The following is a 24,246-nucleotide window of genomic DNA, read 5'->3' on the forward strand; positions in this document are numbered from 1 at the left end:
TCTTTTCTTTTTAACTCTCTCCTAAAGACAGGAACAGAACATAGTCTCACTGAGTAATTGCAAAGAGCTCGGGAGTTTCCAGTCCCTAAATGACCTGCTAAACAACTGTTGACAGGAAAAAGGCTGTTAGCAGAAGAGACAGCTACATTAGCCCTGAGGTCAGGAACCCTCAATTTTCAGCAACCACTTCTCTACAGAAAATACACCAGGAATCTATGCAATCTGGCAGAATGTGGCATGCTGTTCAGAACCAAAAATTTTCAGGCTTATAGAAAATGTAAAACTCTCTCTCCTCTGGCTTGCTGGGAGAAAAGTCAAGTCTTATGAGCTAGTTCTGGATCTGTAGAAATTGAAAGTCTTTTATTTCAAAATGATCCATGCAAGGAGGTACCATGACGCTATGATTTAACTCCCCTGATGAAGCAAAAGCAATTACAGGAGGTAAATCCACTCCTGACAGCAGCATGTATGGGGAAAAGATTTTGAGGTGGTGGGGTTTGGTGTATATTGGCTGCTCTGGCATAGAATTGAAAACTCCAGAAGCAGGCAAGGTATTGTGTGCCTTACAGCCAGACTAATGCCAAAGCAGGGCACAGTAAGCCATGCTTTCTCTCTTGGGCCAATTATGATCCCAAGTGGATTTCACTAGTATTACTGAAATCCTCCAGGGTCAGATGGAGCACTAGCTCAGGGACTTCAAATATTGCACAATGCTCCTTTCAGCTAGTAGCGATGATATAGCCTTTATCATAGCATATAGTGTATAATTCTTGCTCCTTCTTGCTCTTTCAAGCCCTATTAGATGAAGATATTTGCTCAAGCATGAAGAATTAAATCACTAGAACAGACATTCATAATTTGAACTCATTTGAACCCAATTATTTTACAACTCACTTGACCAGACAAAACCAAGTATATGACTATAAGTATAGTAAGGACCACCAACACAGATATGGACAGAATCTACCCTTTTTCATTTGTTTTGATCCCCAGTCTCTGTCATTCATGGTGCCAGAAGTCTACCTTTCAGGTGCCTGTGGGGGAAGACAAACTTCCTAGGACTGGCTCTGGCTAGAGCATCAAGCACAGGGCTCAGCTGGGGTATGTGCTTTTAGAAGAGAACAGCTGATCCACACAATGAAAATAGCAGGCAGGTATATCTCTGACTGATAAGGCTAGTTGATTACAAGTTTTCTTGTGTACGGTTTCCCAGCTCCAATTCTGTTTTACCTTTTTACACATAAAGTTCCAGAACTATTCAGTGGAAATCTTCACAAACTGCAAGCAACCTGTCTTTAAAAATGCCACTAGAAGCTCAATGCATTCTCTGGCACTGTGACTGACCTAACCTACATATTAATGACACTCCTAACAATTAATGGCCTGCATCAATGATGACCCTGGAGGCTGGTCATACACACAGTGCCTGTACTCACAGTTTTCACAGCGATTCCCTGTATAGCCAGCCAGACAGGCGCATTTGTAGGTACCGCTTTTGTCTAGAATGCACGTTCCATCATGAAGACATGGAGATGAAGAACAAGCTATAAAAGAAAAGCGAGAACGTTCACGGTCTCTCATAGGATTTTCTTCCTCATGATGGTTGTGTCTTGGGGTAAATTACATATTCTGGTTAAAAGTTAGGAAGACACAGGAAAGGGCCTAATGCATGTCAAAAAGCCTCCTGCTCTTCTTTCTTACTTACCGGAAAGGGGATCTTATAGGGATGGACATCTCTTTTCCCAGCATTCATCACTTACTCTTACCATTTTCCTTTAACTGTGGTGAGAAAGCTTTGTGGAAGAAAAATAATTTACAGCAAGCTCCAACAGTGTTTAGAGCTTAGCCTAAATTAAAGAAGTTTAATATCAACATACATTTCTCCAGCCACTCATCCCAGAGTTTAGGGATAAGTTCTGGGATCCATGGTTCTGGTGCTTTTTTTGGGTCTCGGATTTGTCATCCCAGACTTTGGGAGTTGCTTTACCACTGAGGAGCGCTTATTTGCTGTTGGGTTCAGGAAGCTCTGAATGCTCATGATGACCCTAAGTCTTGCACACTACAAATCTAGCAGTGATACACATCAAACTCTGCATATTAGCATAAATTATCAGAATATGTAATCGCACCATTTAATATCAGCAAATTCCACTATGCAATAACACACACTTTTTTTTTGTGCCTGCTCTAAGGGGAGATGAGTGAATAGAACAGAATTTACTCTCAAAAATAGAAAGAAATAATTTCTGCTTAGATTATTTTCCAAACTGAGTGCAGGTTTTAGCAAACAGAACATAGAGCCAAAATCTCAAGATTTAGATCCAGTTCAAAATTTAAGTAATTCTAACACCTGAGGAGTTCAGGATCTGATGCCCTGCTTCAAGTCCATCTTAACAAAACAAGACTGCAGCAAAGTTCACATCTGGAGCCATACCAGAAGTTGAGTTCAGTTTCAGCTCACATTGACTACAAAACATATTCCTTGCCATCTTAAAGAATTATCCAAGCATGCATGATAACTTACAGATCAAACTTTGAAATCATAACTGCTAGAAAGGTCTGCATTCTAATTCTGCATTTACACATCATCTTTGTTCTTCCATGCTAAATACACTGATTATTTTGGTTATAACAGAATTATGAATCTTTGTACCAAGCCACTGAGTGTTGCAACCACGAGCAACCAGCCCTGGGGGATTTATGGTGAAGTTGTGTAGTATTACATTTAAAGCATTCACTCTACCGCAGTCCAGAATGATAGATAACAAAATCAGCAGTTTTCCTTGCTGTCCTGGTTTGAGGCAAAACAAAACACAAGCCTTTTTAGGTGTTGTGGTTTTCTGGAGAATGCATATTCCAGGTTATAGCCAGATTGTGAAACCTCTCTATGAAGTGACTTGAAAGAAAAATGAGTTTGTGGAGCCCTGAGTAACGACAAGCCTTTAAGAAAATTAAGCAAGAGATTGTGCATGCAGTAGGCCTTGGACCAGTCCAAACAGGATGGGACATTAAAAATGTGCTCTATACCGCAGCCAGGGACAATGGCCCTACCTAGACCCTCTGGCAGAAAACACAGGGGAGACTCGAGGTCGACCCCTAGGATTCTGGAGCCGACGATACAAGGGCTCCGAGGCCAACTATACTCCGACTGAGAAAGAAATCTTGGCAGCATATGAAGGAGTTAGAGCTGCTTCAGAAGTAATTGGTACTGAGGCACAGCTCCTCCTGGCGCCCCAATTACTAGTAGTGGGCTGGATGTTCAAGGGTAAAGTTCCTTCTACTCATCATGCCACCGATGCTACCTGGAGTAAGTGGGTTGCCTTAATCACGCAGCGAGCTTGAATAGGAAACCCAGATAGTCCAGGAATCGTAGAAGTGATCGCAAATTGGCTCAAAGGCAAAGACTTTGGGATGCCACCAGAGGAGGTGGTAACACGTGCTGAGGAAGCTCCACCATATAATGAACTCTCAGATAATGAGAAACAGTATGCTCTGTTTATTGATAGATCTTGAGTATTGTAGGAAAACATCAAAGGTGGAAAGCTGCTGTGTGGATTCCTACACAACAAGTCGCAGAAGCTGCTGAAGGACAAGGTGAATCAAGTCAATTTGCAGAGGTAAAAGCCATCCAGCTGGTGTTAAATGTTGCTGAATGAGAAAAGTGGCCAATACTCTATCTCTATACTGACTCATGGATGATGGCAAATGCTCTGTGGGGGTGGTTAAAACAGTGGAAGCAGAGCAACTGGCAGAGCAGAGGTAAACCTATTTGGGATGCTGAACTGTGGCAAGACATTGCTGACCAGCTAGTGAACCTAGTCGTAAAGGTACGTGAGTCGGGCCACTGAGGAACATCAAAACAATCAGCAAGTGGATCAGGCTGCAAAAATTTTCCAGACAGACTTGGACTGGGAACCTAAAGGTGAACTATTAGCTCGGTGGGCCCATGACACTTCAGGTCATCAAGGAAGGGATGCAACTTATAAATGGGCCTGTGACCAAGGGATGGATTTAACCACGGACGCTATTGCGCAGGTTATCCAAGAATGTGAAACATGTGCCAAAATCAAGCAAGCTAAATGGTTAAAACCTTTGTGGTATGGGGGATGATGGCTGAAATATAAGTATGGGGAAGCTTGGCAAATTGATTACATCACACTCCCTCAAACTCACCAGGGTAAGCGCTATGTGCTTACAATGGTGGAAGCAAGCACTGGATGGTTGGAAACCTATGCCGTACATCATGCCACTGCCCGGAATACCATCCTGGGCCTTGAAAAGCAAGTCTTGTGGTGACATGGCGCTCCAGAAAGAATTGAGTCAGACAGTGGGACTCATTTTAAAAACAATATTATAAATAATTGGGCAAAAGAACATGGCATAGAGTGGATATATCATATCCCCTATCATGCACCAGCTTCTGGGAAGATTGAGCAATACAATGGACTGTTAAAAACCACCCTAAAAGCAATAGGGGGTGGAACCTTTAAAAATTGGGACAAGCATTTAGAGCAAGCTACCTGGCTAGTTAACACCAGGGGAACCATCAGTCGACCTGGTCCTTCTCAATCAGACCTTTTACATACTGTAGAAGGAGATAAAGTCCCTGTGGTGCATGAAAGGAATTTGTTAGGGAAAACTGTATGGGTTTTTTTCTGCTTCAGGCAAAAGCAAACCCATTCGTGGGATTGTTTTTGCTCAAGGACCTGGATGCACTTGGGGGGTGATGCTGAAGGATAGAGAAGTTCAATGTGTACCCCAAGGGAATTTAACCCTTGGTGAAAATACTCAATCCTGAGCAGTATGATGCTGATCACTACATAATACTAAAAGTGTTCAAATAAGTGTTTTTCAGGATAATACAGTGGTGATGAAACCTGAGCTAGCTTCATCAAGTGGCATCCAGCAAGCTCTTCAAGATTAACATGCTACCCCATGGGCACAAACCACAATGAATTTCATACCATTTTTCCTGCCCTGAGATGAGATCCTGCAATCATGAACTAAACGGACTTAAACTTTTGTATATAAACATAAACTGTAGATAAGTGACCTGCATGTATCCATATATATATATCTGTGTCTGTAGATTTGATAGATAAAAGTAATAGTAATCTGAGCAAGATGCAAATGGCATGGAATAAGGGGTGGAATGTCCTGGTTTGAGGCAAAACAGAACCAATTTTGTTCAGTAACTTCGCTTCTTAGCTGGGCCTCTTCTAACTACTGAAATTAACTGCATATTGTGCAGACTACGTTCACTCTCTCAGAGCGATAGGACCAATGTTTACAGCTGATGCCCAGGCATGGTATGCAGAGAGGCTCTTGCTTATACTTATTGCTATAACACCCAAGGCCAACCAACTTTGTTATTTGCCACGTTGGAGGGTCAGAAGCGGAAAAGCATAGTGGGGTCCCACCTGCAGGGAGGAGCGGACAGGACAGGTGACCCAAAACTGACCAACAGGGTATTCCATCCCATCTGCCTCATGCTCAGTATAAAAGCTGAGGGATCAAAGGGTCAGGGCTCTTTCTTCAATGGCTGGTGTCTGAGGAGGACTCTGTTCGTCTCCCTGTGATCCCGATCCTGAATGCAGATCCAGAATCCGGTTCCCGTCCATCACTGAGTCCAGCCTGGGACTGCCCCAGTGCCAGCCAGTGATGTGATTGTCATCTCGGGAGCTTGATACGGTTTTGTATATATTTCATTATTTCTTTTTATTTTATTATTAATATTTCATTAAAGTAGTTTAGTTCCTTCTAAACTCATAAGTCGCTTTTTCCTCCTCTGCCTCCCTCTTTGAAGAGGGGTAGAGGGGAGCATCTGTCGGTCCCATCTGGGGTCCCTCAGGTCCCCAGTAGCCGATTTGGCCTAACCCATGACACATGCAAAAACTTCACTTGAAGCATAATAATCTTTGAGTCTCTTATATCCAGATGGCAAGAGACAAGAAATGTGTAGATGCCACATCTGGATTTCTCTGGAGGTTTCATGTGGTGATGTAACAGCAATTCATACATGTCTGGGCAAAAAATATCTTCCAGGTGTCATTGAAGACTAAGGTCTGACTAAGGACAGTAATTCATTTGTTAACAGGAATATATATGTGGTAATTGTACTGTATCCAACTAACGTAAAATATCGCTGAGAAAGGGAAGGAGAAGCAGAAGAGCCTATATAGACTAATATTTTGTAGTCACTGGTTTGAAGACAGTGAACTTTCAGCTTTGTCCTTGCCCTGGGTTTGTCTCATGATTCTGTAAAAGTAAGCATGTCAAGTGAACAAGGATAAGTGCCAGATACTCTCCTTGAAAATGCCCGATACTCAAGAGCATTAAATATTTTTCTTTTTAAAGGAGTCTTGATTTCCTGACTTCAGTCAAACAACATGGGACAGTATTACAAACAGCTAAATCCCCTATGTTGTGTCAAAGATCACTAGCTTGGGAGTACAGAAAGTAAAGTGTTATTGAAATTCAATAACAGGCTTTCATCTAACTATGTCCAGCATATGTATAATCTCTAAGACCCTGATGCCTCCCCATCTGGCCCCCCATCCTTCTCATCTGAAGCCTGTTGAGTGACTTCTAGTCACTCATGCCAATTACTGGTTCCTATTTGACACTTGGCATGGGATGGGACCTAACATCTGCTTCCAGACCAGGCAGCACAGCAGGTTCTGTGGTTTCGTCCTTTAATAACTACACATGCAGTGACCTTTCCTAAAAGGGATATAGGTTTTGCAGCTTATTTTGTGTCAATCAAAACCTTTCTGGCACTTGAACCAGTGACCTCTGTGCAGTTAGCACCACTGCTCCAGCAAGCTATGACTAATAAGCCGGCACAGAGCTCAGAGGAAGGGAAGACAGAAAGGGAAGGAACTTAGTTCTGACAGAACAAGATGCTTCTTCAGTCCTCTCCATTACACCACTAAGGTGCTGGGGACATCAGATCATTTCCATGTCCTGGTCCATATCCTGTACACGCAAGTGCTGCTGCTGCTCTCACCTGCAGCACAGGGAATTGCTGTAGCAATCCTTGTGCAATCTGGTCCGGGGACCTCAGCTTTTCTACAGTGATGTGTATTTCAGGGGAAATGCTTCAGTTTGCAATGTGCTGCCAGAGCTTTCAATCCTGCGCTGCCCCCGCTTTCAATTCTACACTGCCCCGTGCACGCCGTATTCTTCCCCTAAACTGTCCTGCTGGCCAGGTTAATGCTTCACATAAAAAGACACTGGGAGTATTTTAAAAGCCTTTCACTGCAGCTACACATTAGGCCAGAACAGCCTCATAATAAAGTACACAATAAGACCTCCTCACAAACTCTAAGAAGCCCTTTGCAATGTGCTCTGTGTGGATTACCACACTTGCAGCTACCCAGCCTCAGAATAATTACCACTAAAAATGGAGCGGAAATAAAGTGCTCAACAGTATTTGAATACCAAGTATTCCCTGCTGGGCAGAGAAAACAGAATCAATTCAGCTTGCACCATATGGAAAATGTTAGTTGCCTGAGCGTAGGCAGCCCTTATGCAACATAGCCCACACCACATTTATTTGTTCTATATCACCTCTCCTGCTGTAAGCCCAGGCAAACTATCAATAGCTAACTGTTCCTGCTACGTTACTAACAGGTACTAAAGGTAACCTTTGAAGAACAGTGCAAGCTAAGAAATGGCATAGGCACTGCATCCAGCAGTAGGCACATTTCAGATTGCTAGTTACACCCCTCATCATTGTTAACAGCTGATCCACTGTAGGTTTCTGTATTTATATAAGGATTATATAAACTAACTAAAATTCCTGAGCCAGATATACCATGCATGTCTTCATGAAATGTGGGTCACCAGGGTGTGCGGAAGGCAAGTTATGGTGAGTTACAGATCCTGCAGGGTTTATCTGTGGCAAACAGCACACTGATTAACCTTCCGTGCCAGGAGTACTGTGGATAGATTTGATGAAAATTCCCTACATAGCTAAACAAGGAAGATCCAGGAAGAGTACGCTTCATACGCAATGGCAAAATGAGGAGCCAGCTACACTTTCAATGTTATTTTGCAGCCAGAAAGAAAGGACGGAAAACAGTGTGGGGGACTCAATCACTGATGAATCCTGGAGCCCTGCTTCTGTCATTCATAACACCGAGTTCATCAGAGTGGGAATTGCCTCTTTTCTTTTTTTTTTTTCTTAAAGAAAATAATCTGTCCTTTGTACACACATTTTAAAAAAAGCCCTAATGGTATGATACCTGAGCCAACACAAGAGTCTTGTCAGGGCATTTTCACTGAGCTAATTATGAGGCTTTGCATCAGGTTTTTGCTAATTGAGACACTGACTCTGCTTCTACACACAGCACTGAGTAATTCTGCAATTGCAGATACACATGCCCCTTCCTCTACTTCCTTCTGTGCTCTTAGTTCTCAGATTCAAACAGAAAAGTCTTACAAAACAGCTGCTTTTCTGTATTGGCTGATGTCCTTGCTCTTCACATAGGTAGAAGGAATTCAATCTTTGTTAGAAAAGCCTCACATTTGCATGCCATCTGACGGCTTTTGAATCTTCCCTGCACTGACTTTGTGTAAGTTGCTGTTGGCAACACAGCACGAAAGCTTTTAATGAAGGAAAACAGGGAAAGAGATTAGTGAAATTGAATTAATGAGTGGCATGTTCCACTTTTGGATTATTTTACCTGTAATTTCTTCAAAGACAGCATGAAATCCATCAAAGTTCTTGGATCCATCAGACTGGAAGAGGACATGGAGTGAAGACCCAGTGCTTCGGATGGGAGGCGGCCTCTCATTTCCACAGAATTTCTTAATTATTCGGCTGTCCAAATTGTCCCCATCACGGACCTCCACATAGTCATACTGGCACATGTAGTCAAACTCCAGGCTCAGCATGGAAAATCTTGGGGAATAAGGACACACAGTCAGACTGCATATTCTCACCTGTGCACCCTGACTCTGATTTATTTGGATGTTTAGTTATGTTAGTGCCTCAATGAATCAACAAGTCCCTAACCACATGAAGTCCCCTGCACTTTATCTCAATTTTTGCATCATGAAGCCAGCTCAACTCTACACAGTTGCTTCATGAGAATATTCAAGTGCAGAAGAGTGAAGTCTAAATTGAAGTCATACAGTCTGTTCATGTGCATCAGGTCCCTAACCACATTACAATGTTGGAATTTTCATCTAGGGTCAGACACTGTAGGGGGCATATTTCTATCATGACTGTTTGCTAAAAAAAAAGTTCTATTTCCCCTAAATAAAGTTATAAGTACTGAAAGTAAGAGTATCAAAGACCAAGACTCAAAAGCCATTTACATTGTGATGTTCTGAAGTCAGAAATTAGGGGTACAAAGAAAGCTCGGGGATGTAACAGAAGCAGAAATAGGCAGAGAAAGGGAATCCAAAACACTACTGCATGTTTTGCATTAGAAAGCAAAATGGTAGCAAATCCCCAATGTTTGGCACTTGCCCTTCTTAAGAGGGCAGAAATAAGGGAAAGGAGATAGTGCAGAAGGGAAATATTTAAAGCCTTTTCCCACAATGTCTGTTTTTCTTAGCTTTGATCCAGCCACTGGGCAAGGCTCTTGTTCGTTAACAGCAATGTTACATGTTGCTGTTTGAATTCAGTGGGGCACAGAGCCAAAGCATCCCACCAGAATATGAATGAGAAAGAGTGAGAAACACCAAGTACCTCTGGAGAATGAGCACTGGCCAGGGGTGTTGGGCCCAGCCTTGGTACAGCAGATAAGAATGAGAAGATGTGGACCTGGGAGAGGCCATGCTACTAACTGTTCGGCAGAATATTTTATAAATGAAACTTGTATACTCAGTCTTCCCTAGAACTAATGGTGCAGACGTGTATTCAGGATCCGGCTAAATCTCCCACATTGCCTATTCCAGTGTGGGCCTAGAGATTTGCAAAGACTGCATTTTCACACCGAAGAGGTGAGACTAACTTTGGATCTGCTGCTGGATCTCACCATCTGGAGAGGCAAGAAAGTACTGGAGCCTATTTCCTGCTCTTCTCTTCTTGGGACTCAGCCCCCCATGTTAAGGAGACCCCATGTTATGTGAAATGACCTTTCTTTGATGACTCATGAGGCCTCTTCACTCAGTCACCTTTGTTCAGGTCATATGGTTTTAGAGCATCAGGAGTACACTACATACAGAGAAATGAAAGAGCAGTTGTAGGAAGCTACACAAATGGAGAAGAGCCCCTCATTTGTTAAACCATCTGGTGGAATGTGGAATACTAAAAAAATGACATCTACTTTTCATATGCATTAGAGAGAGATTAATTCAACTTAGCTTTGCATAAAATGCATGAGTTGAATTCTAGTTCTGTCAGGTTTGCCAGAGACATCCTCATAGGCATCACGTTATACACTACATCTTCAAAACATTTTTTCACTGGCAGATCATACCCCAGGGATCTACCCTTATGGAAGTTATACAGCAATACAAATTAACCCATTAATCCTTGTCACACTTATCAGGCTACAGTTTATCTCAATCCTAAAATTATTTACTGGTTCTCTGAACTGGTACATTTCTGATTAAAATTAAGTATGTCTGTAAGTACAGAAAGGAAGTTTTTGGGATGCCCACCATGTAATATTTATAGATGTACACCAGTACTATTTATAGATGTAATGGTAAACTCTGTTTAGCGGTGTGCTGCTGAACAAAGGATATGGAGATACACAGAGGGAAGGCACAGAATGAAAGAGCCATACACAGAACACTGTTTTGTAGAGAAAAGCATGAGAAAAGCAGAGAAAGCAATTCTCTGTGAAAATAGTGGTAGATGTGAAAGGCGTAGAGGATTTGCATTTTATTTACCTTAGCATAGAAGCAGATACACTGTACTGATGACATGGGATCTCATGATTAAGACTCAGAATTGGCAGGTCAGGAAACCTGCCAAAGCTTTTCAAAACCTCTTGGCTGTGGCCCAGCTGATGGGACCCTTTGCAGACCACAAGGTCTATTGCTGTTTAAGTAACAAGTACAAGCGTTGTAATGAACCTCAGTTCCCTCACCTGTGAAACTGTAACTGTATCATAATTCTCTTGGATATTATGAAACTAAGCATACTAATTTAGTGCTACAGGTCATCAGATACAAAATGGAATGCAAAATATTGTCTTGATTTCATCAGTGTCTGCAGCATGAATACATTCACCAGCCCCTCTGAGCAAAGCTTCTAGCCAAAGGAAAATATTTAAAACTGAATCTCTGCTGAGGCATTAAAGAAAATGATTGAAAGTTGTGAGCTACTTCTACTGTGGTATGACATCCCTGACATGGCTCAGGCTGAAGTGGCCTATACAACACAACCCAAAGAAAAACAAGGCTGGAAAAAAGCAGAGGAAACAAACTACCACCACAATCTGGGCACCATTTATCAAAACAGCTCTGCTTAGCCAACCCCCAAAGGACCGTGGCACAGCTTAAAGCAAGGGAAGATTATTTGCGCCCCTGAGAGTTTAACTCTCCCTGCCCCATAAAAGCAGAGACAAACTACTTTGCTCCCCTTCTGTATCGCACTGTCCCCGTCCCCACCCTTGCAAGCCATTGGAGTGGAGCAAACAGGATTTGTGCACAGAGAATGAAGAAAGGAGTTCTTTTGTTAGCAGTTGTGCTGATTCAGCACAATGTTGGCTGTGCGTTACAACTCTAAGCAGAATTAGTACCCACAGTGGGTATCCGCATGTTTATGCGAAAATGCGGTGAAGGCAACGATTTAGCATGGATAGCAGACCCAGGAGGAAAGTTCTGGTGGGCTGCTTAGTTGTACCTGCTCTTCTGTATAGGAATGGCCTAAAGAAGAAGCTTTAGGTTAAATGTACCAGTTTCCCACAGTATCTGACTGCTGAAGTATGTCAATGGCCAGCTTTGATTCCAGGGTTACCTTGTGTGAGGTAGATATAGGTCCTCATGGTCTGCATTTGCCCTGGAGGCTTCTTCCTATGCCTCCTGACTTTCAGGCTTGCAGGATTAAGTGTGGACATTCAGGACAGTTCCTGATCTTTTCCCAGAAGTGCCGTGTCACCTGCTGGGATCTTTAGGCACCCAGACATCAAACTCAGCTCAGACTGGGCTTTAGGCTTCTCCAGCACTACCCAGCTCAGATAAATGTAGTTGCTGACAACAGAAGGTTGGTAGCTCAGGCTTCCCTCTTGGAGACTTCCACAGTTGGACTGTAATGTTGTGTCACAACAAGGAGATGCCTAGTATTGTGTTTGTTTGCCTGTAGGAAGGATGGATATGGGGAGAAAGAAAAAGGCACTCTCTGCAGGATGCCCCTCATGTTAAAGTTTTGCATCTTCTGGTAACAGCAAAGGTAAATGGAGTGAACTGTACAGATCTCACATAACACTAAGATCTTCCTAGCATGCATGTGGGTGGCCCCCATGGTCTAGAATGGAGGTCTGATTTCTCCAACGGCTTAGTACATCTGTTAGCTTACTTTACAGCACTCCCCATTCCTCTGCCTTGAAAACGGATGAGAGTCTCCTTAGCACAGCCACAGCAAGTATTGTTGTTCAATCTAGTGTCCTTTGTCAAAACAACCTTCCCTCCCTTTCTTGTACCTTGTCCCTGGTGTCACCTGGCTGTTAGCTCTTTATCCAGAGATGAATGCATTCACTAGTGATGCACATGCACAGGATCCATTTCACTTTCACACCCACCCCCATAAAAGTGAAGGTGGGGTGACACCTGTAGCTCCTGAAGCACTTTTTAAGCCTTACAATTGACAAAGCCTTGTTCAGAAATGTAAAAAATACCAGGTTACCACCTCTCTGAGCTTGTGCTCTAGAAATCATACACCTAGCCAATGACATCTTTTAAAAACACGGTAGGTACAGCTCATACCTGCCGAAATTGGTGGAAAGTTGTATCGTAAGAACACAAAACTCCTCCTCACAGCATTGCTACCCTGTGTCTCCTACACATTTCTACAGTCAAGAGTCTTCAACGCTATGCAGGCAATAATTGCAGCTGCTCATAACTACACAATAGGCTTGCATTTGCAAGTCTGAAAAAAGGGCATTAGTGTGGGAATGCCACAAGCTCTTCTTTTCTATTCAATTGATTTCTCTTCCTCTTATTAAATATTAAGTGTCTCTTCAAACATATAGGAAGAAATCTGTTTGTGTATCTAGCATAGTCCTTTTGCCTGGGCTCTGAAGCTTGTGAAATACTTTAGCTTCTGTTTTTATTACATTAGCTAGTGCGTTTTGAATACAGTCCCCTGCCAAGGTTTCTGCTGCATACGTGAGCTCCCTGCTACACACGTGAAAATAGCACTAATTACTCCAACTAGTGGCTCTCCTGCACTATGCAGGATACCCAGTCAAGAACTGTGAGCTTTAGTCAGCAGGGGCAGGTTAACTGGTCTAAGCATACACAGGTCTGAGGAGCAGTGTCTAGCAGGAGAACCATTTACATCCTCCAGACATAGGAATGGTAAGAGGAATAACTGAGGCTGGTAGAGGACAGGGCTGGTAAAACGAGTGAAAGAAAAATAAGAGAGGGAAAATGTAGGCTAAATGCAAGGCAGGTCCCAGTGGGCAACTCTCTCCTGGAGTGAAACATCATATCAAAATGTTTCAACAGCTTTTCTTAAAGAATGTGTTGGTTCAGCCCTGTACAGTCTTCAGAAAATATTGGGTGCTGTGGTGTCAAGGTCTTGAAGAGACTTCAGGAGAGATACATTTTGTCCTATATCTGAGAAACTTACCTTATCATCCAGTTGTCCTAAATGGGAATTGAGGACACAGCATTGATGATTTGCACAGTGGCTGCCCATCACAAGCTAGACCAGGGGACAGAGCTGAGGTACCAAATGCAAAGTGGTGGCAGTACTTTCACTGTCCCAGGGCTCCCAGCTGTTGACCCTCATTGACTCTTGATTATCCATATGCCCCAATATCCACCTGAAACCACTGCTGGCTAAAAGTCAGTATGACCTACCTTAATTCAATGTTAAATCCAGCTTGAACATGAATAGTCCATTCACATTGTGCATTCAGTGGGTAACCCTCCAGCAAAATCTGACCTTTAGAAGCCCGAAGAACCTGCCCGCACCCTGAGGAGCAAAAGAAGAAAAAAAATCTGCGTGAGGGACCTTCAAGAGGCATTTGAAGAAAACACATGTAGAAAAAACACCAGAATGAGAAGACAGTGTGGCTTAGGAAGATACACACTTTCTTACAAGGCAGTATATGAAATAATGGGACAGCCCCACAATGGCTATAAAGAGTTATGACTCTATTAGAGTATTGTGTAGGCTAAGAGCACCCCTAGAAAAATTGTAGTTGATTGCTTCTCCCTGGTTTACAACACAGCCCCATGAAATAATTTCTTGCAGCTTTTGCCCCACTCTTGATTAGTCCACCCCTCCACCTGGCTGACACTCCAGCTCTGAACAGTTTTAATGGATCTCATGTTGACCTGTGTAATCACTGAAGCTGAGGAAGCTGGTGGGAAAGTGCCAAAGGTACAATGAACACGTGAATTAGCTCAAGTGAGCGAAATAATGAGAGGAGGAGGTGTTGCACCCAACATCATAGTCCTTCACAAGGAGACTCTTGGAGGAAAAACAGCTGATGTATTCCCAGAGGAGACATCTGTTTGTCCTCAGGATTCACTACATCATACTTAGCTGTTAATGATACCATTCCAATGGAGACATATAACCATCACAGCTCCTCTGCCAATGACTCAGTGTAACACATACATAATACATAGTCCTCATCCCTCTCTCAGGATCATTCCTATTCTTCCCCTCCTCCTATCCCACTCTGCCTCTGTCACTCTCAGCTTTTCACCGTATCATGAAATATACTTCAGTGCCCAGCATCAACAGAATAAGATGAAGTACTCTGGTCAATTGTGCCCAGTCTGAGAAAACCATCTGAGGACAATGACCTGAACAAACAGTAGACAAGGTCACACACTGAGGAAGCAACATCTTTTCATGACTATCCTGCAGCTGTCCCTAGGCAGCTGTCAAGGGATAGTTGTCCTAATTCCTCATCTTGGATGCTGAACATTTTTAGCCCAGAGAGTTCTCTCACCTTTGGTAACCTCTCCCTTTCCCCCAGCTATAAAATATGGCTAATGGTATTTTCCTCTGTACAAGAACGGAAGTTGTTTAATGATTTTTTTAGAGCCTTCTGTGATGCACAAATGCAAGTGCTAGCAAAATGCACAGTTAAATCATTATGCACCAGAACTAATTCCTTAGTTTCTCCTTTCCTGACTACCTCTTTATGAATGGAGTCATGCACATGGCTACATTGCCTGGTAACCTTTCTGTTGCTTTACTGGGGGATGAGGCTGTATCCGTAAGCCAGAAATTACAATTGAGTCTAACAGCATCACCAAACCAGGGGACTCTGACAGGCTGCACACCACAGATAATGAGGATAAGTAAAAAGACAAATGACCCAAAAGGCCTCCACAGCAACTCTCTTGCTTCTTTTTATCTCTTTAGTCCAACAGAAAGCCCTGCTTCTTCCATCTGTTTCCAAAGTGGAACCCTAAACTTTTAACCAGTAATACAGGATGAATGTTTCCTACTGAAATGGTGGGTTTTAACACTCGCCTCAGGGCCCTTCCTTCCTCTGGGAAAAGAGGGTGACAGTGACCTGATTTGGTGAAGTACCAATTTGCGGTCCTCATTGATCTTAGTGTCTGGAAATCAGTCTTGCTGCATCTGGTCTATGGGGAAATGTGAAAACTTCAGGTCAATTACTCCTCTTTCTTCTTAAGAAAGTGTTGTTCAAATGAAACACCCTTTGTACATCTACCCTCAGTTACCCTTAATTAAGCAGGACCCAAGGAAACAGAAATCCTGCTCAGAAGAGTTCCTCAAAAGTGTTTCATTCTCCTCTGTGGCTTGCTTAGTTCCCTCTGTAAAAGGCGAGGATTAATGACTGTGCCCAGCAACCATATTAGGATTCAGTGAGTACGGCAGGATCTGCTGTGGTGCACATGATAATGCTGCTTCCCACAGCAAGAAACAGGACCTTGTGCTGCTGCTGGCTCCTGCCTCAAAAAAAAACAGACAAAGATGCTAGAAATCTTCAGATGGTTTGACAGGGGGATTGGACCACGTCAAAGAAAGTTTCCCGTTCGTCCTGAAGGGCTTTTGAGTTTCTGATGCCTTTAACAAAGGAAAGCCAAAGAACTGGTGCAAAGAGATACTTGTGTGCATGGCATACTAAACACTCTTTTCTGTTTGCAGTGGTACAGCCTGAACTCTCTGAAAACTGGTGCCAAGGAAAAAGGCTTGGCCAGCAAAGCAGGTGGTCCAGAGGCTAAAGAGGAGCCATTCAATGACCACCTCCAAAAGAACGTTCTCAGATCTGCTACTGCCCTTCTCCACACAAAGCACCTTTGCAGTCACATCAGATCTGTGTTCTTGTATCTCCAGCCCTTCTAGCAGAAGTTAGGCTGACTCCCCAGACCAAGAGTTCAATCATCTGTTGATCAAAAGGAGTCTTTTCTCTTTCCATTCTGAATCTGCAGGGGACCTGGAAAGCTATCAAAAATAATTTACATCCTAAACACAAATGCTGGCAAATTCTGCCTCATTTACAAAAAAATAATCCACATTGGCGGGGTGTCAACATCCTTGTTCCGTTCCTGTTCCTGAAAAAAAGGCAGCTTTCAGGGCCACAGTTCTAAGGCTCATTACTAACAGAAAGGAAAACAATTCAGGAGGCCCCTGAGCTGTAGCCCACAGGGACCTGTGGGTTGATGGAGGGTGAAGTCCTGAGGAGACCTCCAGCAAGAACTCATTATCGCCTTGTTGATACCTGTTGCTTGTTGGCCACCAGTATTGCGTGAAACACTAATGTTTGCAGTCTCTAAACAGACAAGTAATGTTGTTCATCACAGGGACTGCGTGGAGTATGTCTTCTAAAGCAACATGACAATCGGAGGTTGACAAAGGCTGTTGGAGTGCAGGGTACAGAGGAACAGGTCCTGCAGAGTCATTTTTCTTCTGGCTTTAGATTCTGATGTGCCTTTTAGGACACAATAGTCCAATCCAATAAACAGTCCCATTAGGAAATGTCCCAGTACACAATTAACTTTATTCAGAGTGTTTTGTTCCTATGGACTATGCTATACCATTTCTCTTTTTACTAAATGATCTGGTGTCCTTTGGCTATTTTTCAGCCATGCCCATGCATCCGAGTATGTCAGCAGACAGTATGAACCGTATGGCCCCAAGGGCTGGCCCATGCTACTTCTTCCTTGCCACGGCCCTCCAGGAACATCACCATTTTTGCCAGCAGCTCCCAGAAATTACCCCCGGGGCTCACCCTGCCCTTGCGATTGCCAGCTCCCCTTGGGGTACCCAGGGCCGGCCCCACAGCTGCCCCCACCCACCCAGTGGAGTATTAAATAGGTACTAATCCTGCCCATAGGCTAAATTGCAGCTCCTCTGCATCCCTGGCACTGATCCCTTTGTGCCTGCAGGCGCGGCCATTTCCCCACCTGGCTGACAGGAGCGGGCCTGGGCTCTGTGGCCTGGGGGAGCGTCCTCCTTCGGGGGCCCCGGGCGCCACCTAGCGCCCGCCTGGCAGCGGTGCCGCCTGAGGGAAACGGTGCAGCGAGAGGGCGGAGCGGCCGAGGCTGCGCCGCGGGAGCGGGCTGCCTGCCGGGCCGGGCCGGGCTGGGTTGGGCCGCGCCCGGGGCGGCTTGTTAGGGCGGTTCGGTAGTGAAGGGACGGAGCCGGAGGGGTGCCCGCTCGCCGCCGGGACGCCTGCCCGGTTACGGCGGAGCCCGCCCGAGCAGCTCGCCGTCTTGGCCGGCCCCGGCGCATTCGGCCCAGGGAGCAGGAAGCCGGGGGTCAGTGCTCCGCGGCAACGCCTCCCGCGCCCCGCGAGAGGGAGACAAAGCCTGGCGCTCCCTAGGCGGCGGCGGCGGGTCCGGCCGGAGCCCTGTGGGGTGCCCGGGGACGGGCTGCTTTCCCGCATCCCCGGCTCTCTGCTCCGCACCGCTCCGTGCTCTGGGCAGCCGTCCTAAAGCGTTCCGGCGTGGGCGGGGAACGTGAAGTGTGCGGGTAGGCTGCCCTCGGCGCACGGGCAAGGTAGACGCGGGCGTCGCTGGGCAGGAGGAGGTAAAATCTGGGGGAGAAGCTTCAGCTTGGGACAGTGCTGCCCGGAGGAGTCCTCCTTTCTGGGCACTGCGGCAACACTGCTCCCCAGGGCCACCAGCCCTGCACACGACCGGCTTGGTTAGGGAAGGTCCTGCGGGCCACCCATGCACTTGCTAGCAGAGGGCACCGGCATTTGCAATATAGGATGAAGTAGACCAATTACATCCCCCAATTACTGTGGTTGCGCTCCCTTGTGTTTCCGGAATTTATTGGCACTCTGCTGCTGGCAAGGCGCCCAGGGCGGGCTGCAAAGTTCCAGATGTGGTCCTGCATGCCAGGTACCAATGAGAGATGCCTCCCCCTTCACTCTCCACAGTGTGTTGTGTTAGCACTTCCACTGCTCCAGCAGCCAATTCATGCTGTCGTTCAAAGGCCACCCTCCAGACCCAAAGCCACATAGCTGTGAGCCTGCAGGCCAGCACCCGGCATGGTTATAGGCTGCTTTCTGGACATCCAGTTTCTGAATGCCTGAGCTTACCATAAAGGCCAAAAGTGAGATAGCCATGAGAGCCGGAGCAGGGGAGTTTAAGAATGTGCTGGAATCACAAGTATCCCCTGTGCTCTGTAAGAGTGGAAGAGACAATAGCACTATCTGCCCCACCATACCCTGCCACTGAAGTACCAAAGAACCACACAAAAGAGTCTATGTCCTCAGTTCACACTGCTTCCCTCAAAAGAGCAAGTAGTAGGAAAAACACAGCTCTGCAAAATTTCAGTATTGCAAAAATATCTGAATAGACTACAGCGTGAGGGTGTATTTGCTTTAAAAAACAAGTAGGCAGAGCAGGATGAAATACAGTGTAGGTAAACGATCTACTCAGACAGAGGGAGGAAAGGATTAGATGAAATAATGATTCTTTCTTGGCTCTGCTCCTATAGAAAGTGCCAGGGGAGCTCTAGCATCAAACCAGAGCAAACAGGACTTTAATGTGCTATCAAGAAATCTCACCATAACCTGCAAGGGACTCAGCTTTGGGAAGTTTATCAACTTCTGAAGGACCAACGTTGAGTTAGCCCTTTTGCTGAAACATGTTGATTCCCCATGTTCTGCTGTTTGAAGCAATGTTTTTATTTTTTTTGCTTTCACCTCCTTGAGTGGTCATGGGCTGTGTCGGGAAAGCAGGTTCAAGTGTTCCTTTAAAACCAATGACTAAGAGGAGACAAGACTAAGGTGTGTAAAATAACAGACAGAACAGAGTAGGTAAAGCAGACTCTGCTTTCATCCCTTTCAGTGAAATGTGAAAAAACAGTCAATAAAAAATGAAAGAGGGTTGGTGAAAGGCTATACTTTCACCAGTGGGAAAATGGCAAAGGAAATGCTAGTCTTAAACTGTACCCAATTAGCTTGTGGAATTAATTATTGAGAGATAACTTTGGGACCAACAGCTTAACAAAATCCAAGAAGCAGGAGCTTTTGTACACTGTTGAGAACAAAACCTTCAGATATAGCTACCAGAGCCTGAAACACTCCTGGTCCATCACAGCACTCTTAGCAGTTGCAAGACACTGTTTTCCAGAGCTGCCTTGGAGTGCGTTGAAGCTATGTGAAAGAGGGGGGGAGCACTGGGACTTCCTCTGGGCTGGTTCTGCAGCCCAGGGGTTGAAGAAGGACAGAGGAGAAGCTCTTTGATATAGCAGCTGCCCTTGTAAATGTTTATGCTTTGGTGAAGGCCTCTGGGGAATCAGTTATGCTGAAGTATGTCCAAGAAACGCAGAGAACAGACTTCCAGAGGCACAGTAGTTAAAGTTTTAAAATAAAGCAAAACTAACCAGAAATTTAGTACAGTTGTAAGTTCCTGTGACTTGGCGCCCAGGCCAGTCCCTAGCAGATGAGCACCAGGAGAGAAGTTTTCCCTAGTGCAGATCTGCTTACTGCCTGGTTGTGTTTGCCCTCTCTTGCCTGTGCCCTTTGCAAGACTCACTGTACAGGAATAGCTGGAAAGGCACAGCATGACTCTGGCTGTGTCCCACCACTCCCTGTCCCTTACATGGCTCCCTGCCCATGTAGGACACTTACTCATGCAGTCACCTCCGTACCAGCCAGCTCTGCACTCTGCACAGTAGATCCCTTTGATGTAGAAGTCGTCAAGTGTCCCTCCCCAGGAGCCGTTGCGGCAGGACTTGCAGTTCTCAAAAATGGTGCAGCCTGAAAGAAGAGCCACTGTGTTAGAGGAAAGCCAAGGTGGATTGTCCTTTGTGGAGAGCAGTGGCCTGTCTCTCTTTTCCACAAAAAATGCCAACGATGTTAGTGACTGCTGCGGTGCTGACAGCTTCCCCACTGTGAACCATACCCAACCTCCACCCCCAAACCCTAGGCAGCTCAGACTCTGCGATTTGGAGCCAAACTCCCAGCCTGACTTGCCCAAAGTTCTAAATGTCATTACTCTTTCTGTAAATGCCTCTCTCAGGAGTCTGAATGTGGATGTTGGTGCTGCTTCAACACATGCCAAGTGATTCTTATGTCTTCTAAACTGGTCCTGTCTCCTCCTGCTCTCACCTTTCACTTTGCCAAGTGTCTTGCTGTCGTCACCAGAGTGGCAGAGGGAGTTCTTGAGGAGATGTGGGGCAACACCATGCCTGCCTTCACCACTCCCTGCCCAGCAGCTACCATTACATGCTGATGCCTTGGCCAAAGATCTGGTGTGAATGCAGTGTGGCCCTAAGCATACCTGGGTGAATTAAGCAGGAGTCACACTCATTCTCCTCGTTCCTGCAGCAGGGAATGGTGTAGCCCACTCTTTCTTTCTGTCCTGGGCAGATGCACTCAATTTGGTCGTATTCACAGCACTCCCGACACATGATATTCCACTCGGCGCCTGGGCAGTTTTCATTGATCACTGTGTACTCTGCAAGTGGGGAACAGAGAGGGGGACATGCAGAGATAATCCATTATCTGCCGAGGATTGACAGGATCCTGATTTGTCAGGTCATATATGGCGTGAGGCTGGCCAAAGCCTTCAGCCCAGGAAATCCCAAACAACATGGTGGCGTGTGGCTGAAACATCAACTCAGTTTGGGTGTCTAAAGGACACACAGGCAGTTGGGGAGTGCCAGCCAGAGGAGGCAAACAGACCGGAGGGAAGGAATATGTCCACTTCAGTCTTTTCTCTGCAAGGCCTTCCCACTTCTGTGGTGAGAAAAATAGTTTGAAAAAACCACAGAGGACGATGTCACATGAGAAACTCTTATTCAGATTGCAGGAGTGATTTACAGCCTTGTATACAGTATAGATTATTTGAACTATAATATCATGTTTTGGTCGTATTTCTGTTTGTGAATTTGCTATTGAAGACTAGGGTGTCCACCAGAAAAAGCCAATTTTGAGGCTGGGTTTTAGCCGGTTTCACTCCCTATTTTCACTCAGAAGCACATGGTATTACACTCGGCTTCACTACCAAAGGAAACAAGATTTTTCATTATTTTTAAAGGTTCATTTTGTCTTGCATTTTTAATATGGTAACATTATTCATATCTTTTTATTATTTAGCATAACCTCATATGATCATATTTCCACTATGCTGGAAGTGCTCTTTTAGGAAACAACCTCAGATTGTGACTCTGGACTGCCACAGTAAGTGCAGATTCCATCTTTCATGACCAGCATGCTTTCTAAATTCTACAAAATGAAATCTAATGAGTGCATGGTGCTGTCAGCATGTCTCCAAACCAGCTGTCAGACCTGATGACTGCTTTCATGGAGTTTGATGGTAAAAAGAGAGAGACTAGACTAGAAAGATGAGATATGAAGGAAACATAATGAGATATTTCTTTCTTCTTCCCTCTCTCCTTCCCTTTTTTATTTATTTATTTATTTTATTTTCATTATGGTTAGGTAATGTCCTTTTTCCTTTTGTTTTAAACTCGAGTAACAGGGCTGCCTTTTCATTGCAACAAGCCATACATCTCTAAGGTGCAACACTCCTGTCCATGTTTGTACCTGGCTCCCTTCTCACACTGCTGCTTTTTGTTTCATTGTGCCTCATAACCCAATTACTGGAGCTCCTTACCACTGAACCTTGCTGCTCTGTCTCACTTGATTCTCTGTGGCCTCATGAAGCCCGGTTCCTGGAAGCTTGTTTTTTTCCCCTAATGATATTTACTGACTCCATAAAAAAAGGACCACCACGCTGTTCTTCATTTTTTTCCCTTTGGCTATGAAATAAAATTTAGCCCTTTGTGCTCCTCAGAACTGAGCGTTTTCCATGCGCCTGGTGCACTAACTGGGGAGAGTCCACTGCCACTCTGAGTTTGGAAACCAGGTAGCTAGGCTGTAGCGATCATGAAAAGATAGAGTTTAGGATCATGGGCACTACACACAAAACAACAAGAAGCAAAATCACAACCTTAGACTTCAGGAGGGCTAACTTTGATCTCTTCAGGAAACTGCTTGGGGAGATCCCGTGGACTAGAGCTCTGGAAGGCAAAGGGGCTCAAGAAAGCTGGTTGGTATTCAAAGACCACTTCCTCCAAGCTCAGGATCGGTGCATCCCGAAGAGCAAGAAATCGGCCAAGGGACGCAGGAGGCCTGCCTGGTTGAGCAGCGAGCTTCTGGACAAGCTCAAGTGGAAGAAGGAAGTTTACACTCAGTGGAAGAATGGCCTAACCCCTTGGGAAGATTACAAGAATGCTGCCAGAGTGTGCAGGGATGAAAAAAGGAAAGCCAAGGCCGCCTTGGAACTAAACCTGGCAAGGGATGTCAAGCTCAACAGGAAGGGCTTCTTCAAGAATATTGGAGGCAAAAGGAAGACCAGAGAAGCTGTGGGCCCACTGTTGAATGAGACAGGAGCCATGGTGACGGAGGATGCGGAGAAGGCGAAGTTATTGAATGCCTTCTTTGTGTCGGTCTTTACTACCCGGCCGAGCCCTCAGGAGTCCCAGGCCTTGGAGAAAGTAACGGGGAAAGAGGAAGACTTCCCCTGGGTTGAGGAGGATCAAGTGAGGGACCAGTTAGGTCAATTAGATATTCACAAGTCCATGGGCCCTGATGGGATGCACCCGAGAGTGCTGAGGGAGCTGGCAGAGGTAATTGCTGGGCCACTCTCCACCATCTTTGAAAGGTCCTGGAGAACAGGCGAGGTGCCTGAGGACTGGAGGAAAGCCAATGTCACTCCGGTCTTCAAAAAGGGCAAGAAGGAGGACCCGGGGAACTACAGGCCGGTCAGCCTCACCTCCATCCCTGGAAAGATGATGGAACAGCTTGTTCTGGCCGTCATGTCAAGGGATGTGGAGGAAGAGAAGGCTATCAGAAGTACTCAGCATGGATTCACCAAGGGGAAATCATGCCTGACTAATCTGATAGCCTTCTATGATGGTGTGACTGGATGGATAGATGAGGGAAGAGCGGTAGATGTGGTCTACCTTGACTTCAGCAAGGCGTTAGACACGGTCTCCCACAGCATCCTCATAGAGAAGCTTAGGAAGAGTAGGTTAGATGAATGGACAGTAAGGTGGATAGAAAACTGGTTGCAAGACAGAGCTCAGAGGGTTGTGGTTAGGGACGCAGAGTCTAGTTGGAGGTCAGTGACGAGTGGTGTTCCCCAGGGGTCAGTACTGGGTCCAGTCCTGTTCAATATATTCATCAACGACTTGGATGAGGGGATAGAGTCCACCCTCAGCAAGTTTGCTGATGATACAAAGCTGGGAGGGGTGGCTGACACACCAGAAGGCTGTGCCGCCATACAGAGAGACCTGGACAGGCTGGAGAGTTGGGCGGAGAGGAATCTTATGAATTCAATAAGGGCAAGTGTAGGGTGCTGCACCTGGGGAGGAATAACCCCATGCTCTGGTACAGGTTAGGGGTTGACCTGCTGGAAAGCAGCTCTGCAGAAAGGGACCTGGGAGTCCTGCTGGACAACAAGTTGACCATGAGCTAACAATGTGCCCTTGTGGCCAAGAAGGCCAATGGTATCCTGGGGTGCATCAAGAAGAGTGTGGCCAGCAGGTCAAGGGAGGTCATCCTCCCCCTCTACTCTGTCTTGGTGAGGCCGCACCTGGAGTACTGTGTCCAGTTCTGGGCTCCCCAGCTCAAGAAGGACAGGGAACTGCTGGAGAGG

The 24,246-nt window shown here is 45.3% G+C and overlaps 1 protein-coding gene across 2 annotated transcripts in view; it reads right to left on the reverse strand.

Annotated features, from left to right (window-relative positions):
- The window catches only part of PAMR1 (peptidase domain containing associated with muscle regeneration 1), a gene marked incomplete at its 3' end in the record, with an annotated part of 50,491 nt that extends 29,484 nt beyond the window's left edge, over nucleotides 1-21,007 (reverse strand). For both annotated transcript variants that reach the window (XM_082484968.1, XM_082484967.1), the window contains exons 1-5: nucleotides 20,863-21,007; nucleotides 20,211-20,339; nucleotides 13,993-14,107; nucleotides 8,691-8,908; nucleotides 1,437-1,544 (exon numbers count right to left, since the gene is read on the reverse strand). In XM_082484968.1, coding sequence (XP_082341094.1) covers nucleotides 1,437-1,544; nucleotides 8,691-8,908; nucleotides 13,993-14,107; nucleotides 20,211-20,339; nucleotides 20,863-20,992 — 700 coding nt within the window. In that variant the 5' untranslated portion in view covers nucleotides 20,993-21,007. The remainder of the gene's footprint in view (nucleotides 1-1,436; nucleotides 1,545-8,690; nucleotides 8,909-13,992; nucleotides 14,108-20,210; nucleotides 20,340-20,862) is intronic.
- Between the last annotated feature and the right edge of the window lie 3,239 nt (nucleotides 21,008-24,246).

Source organism: Vanellus vanellus, assembly GCF_965231255.1.
Source record: "Vanellus vanellus genome assembly, chromosome: 6".
Taxonomy (NCBI): domain Eukaryota; kingdom Metazoa; phylum Chordata; class Aves; order Charadriiformes; family Charadriidae; genus Vanellus; species Vanellus vanellus.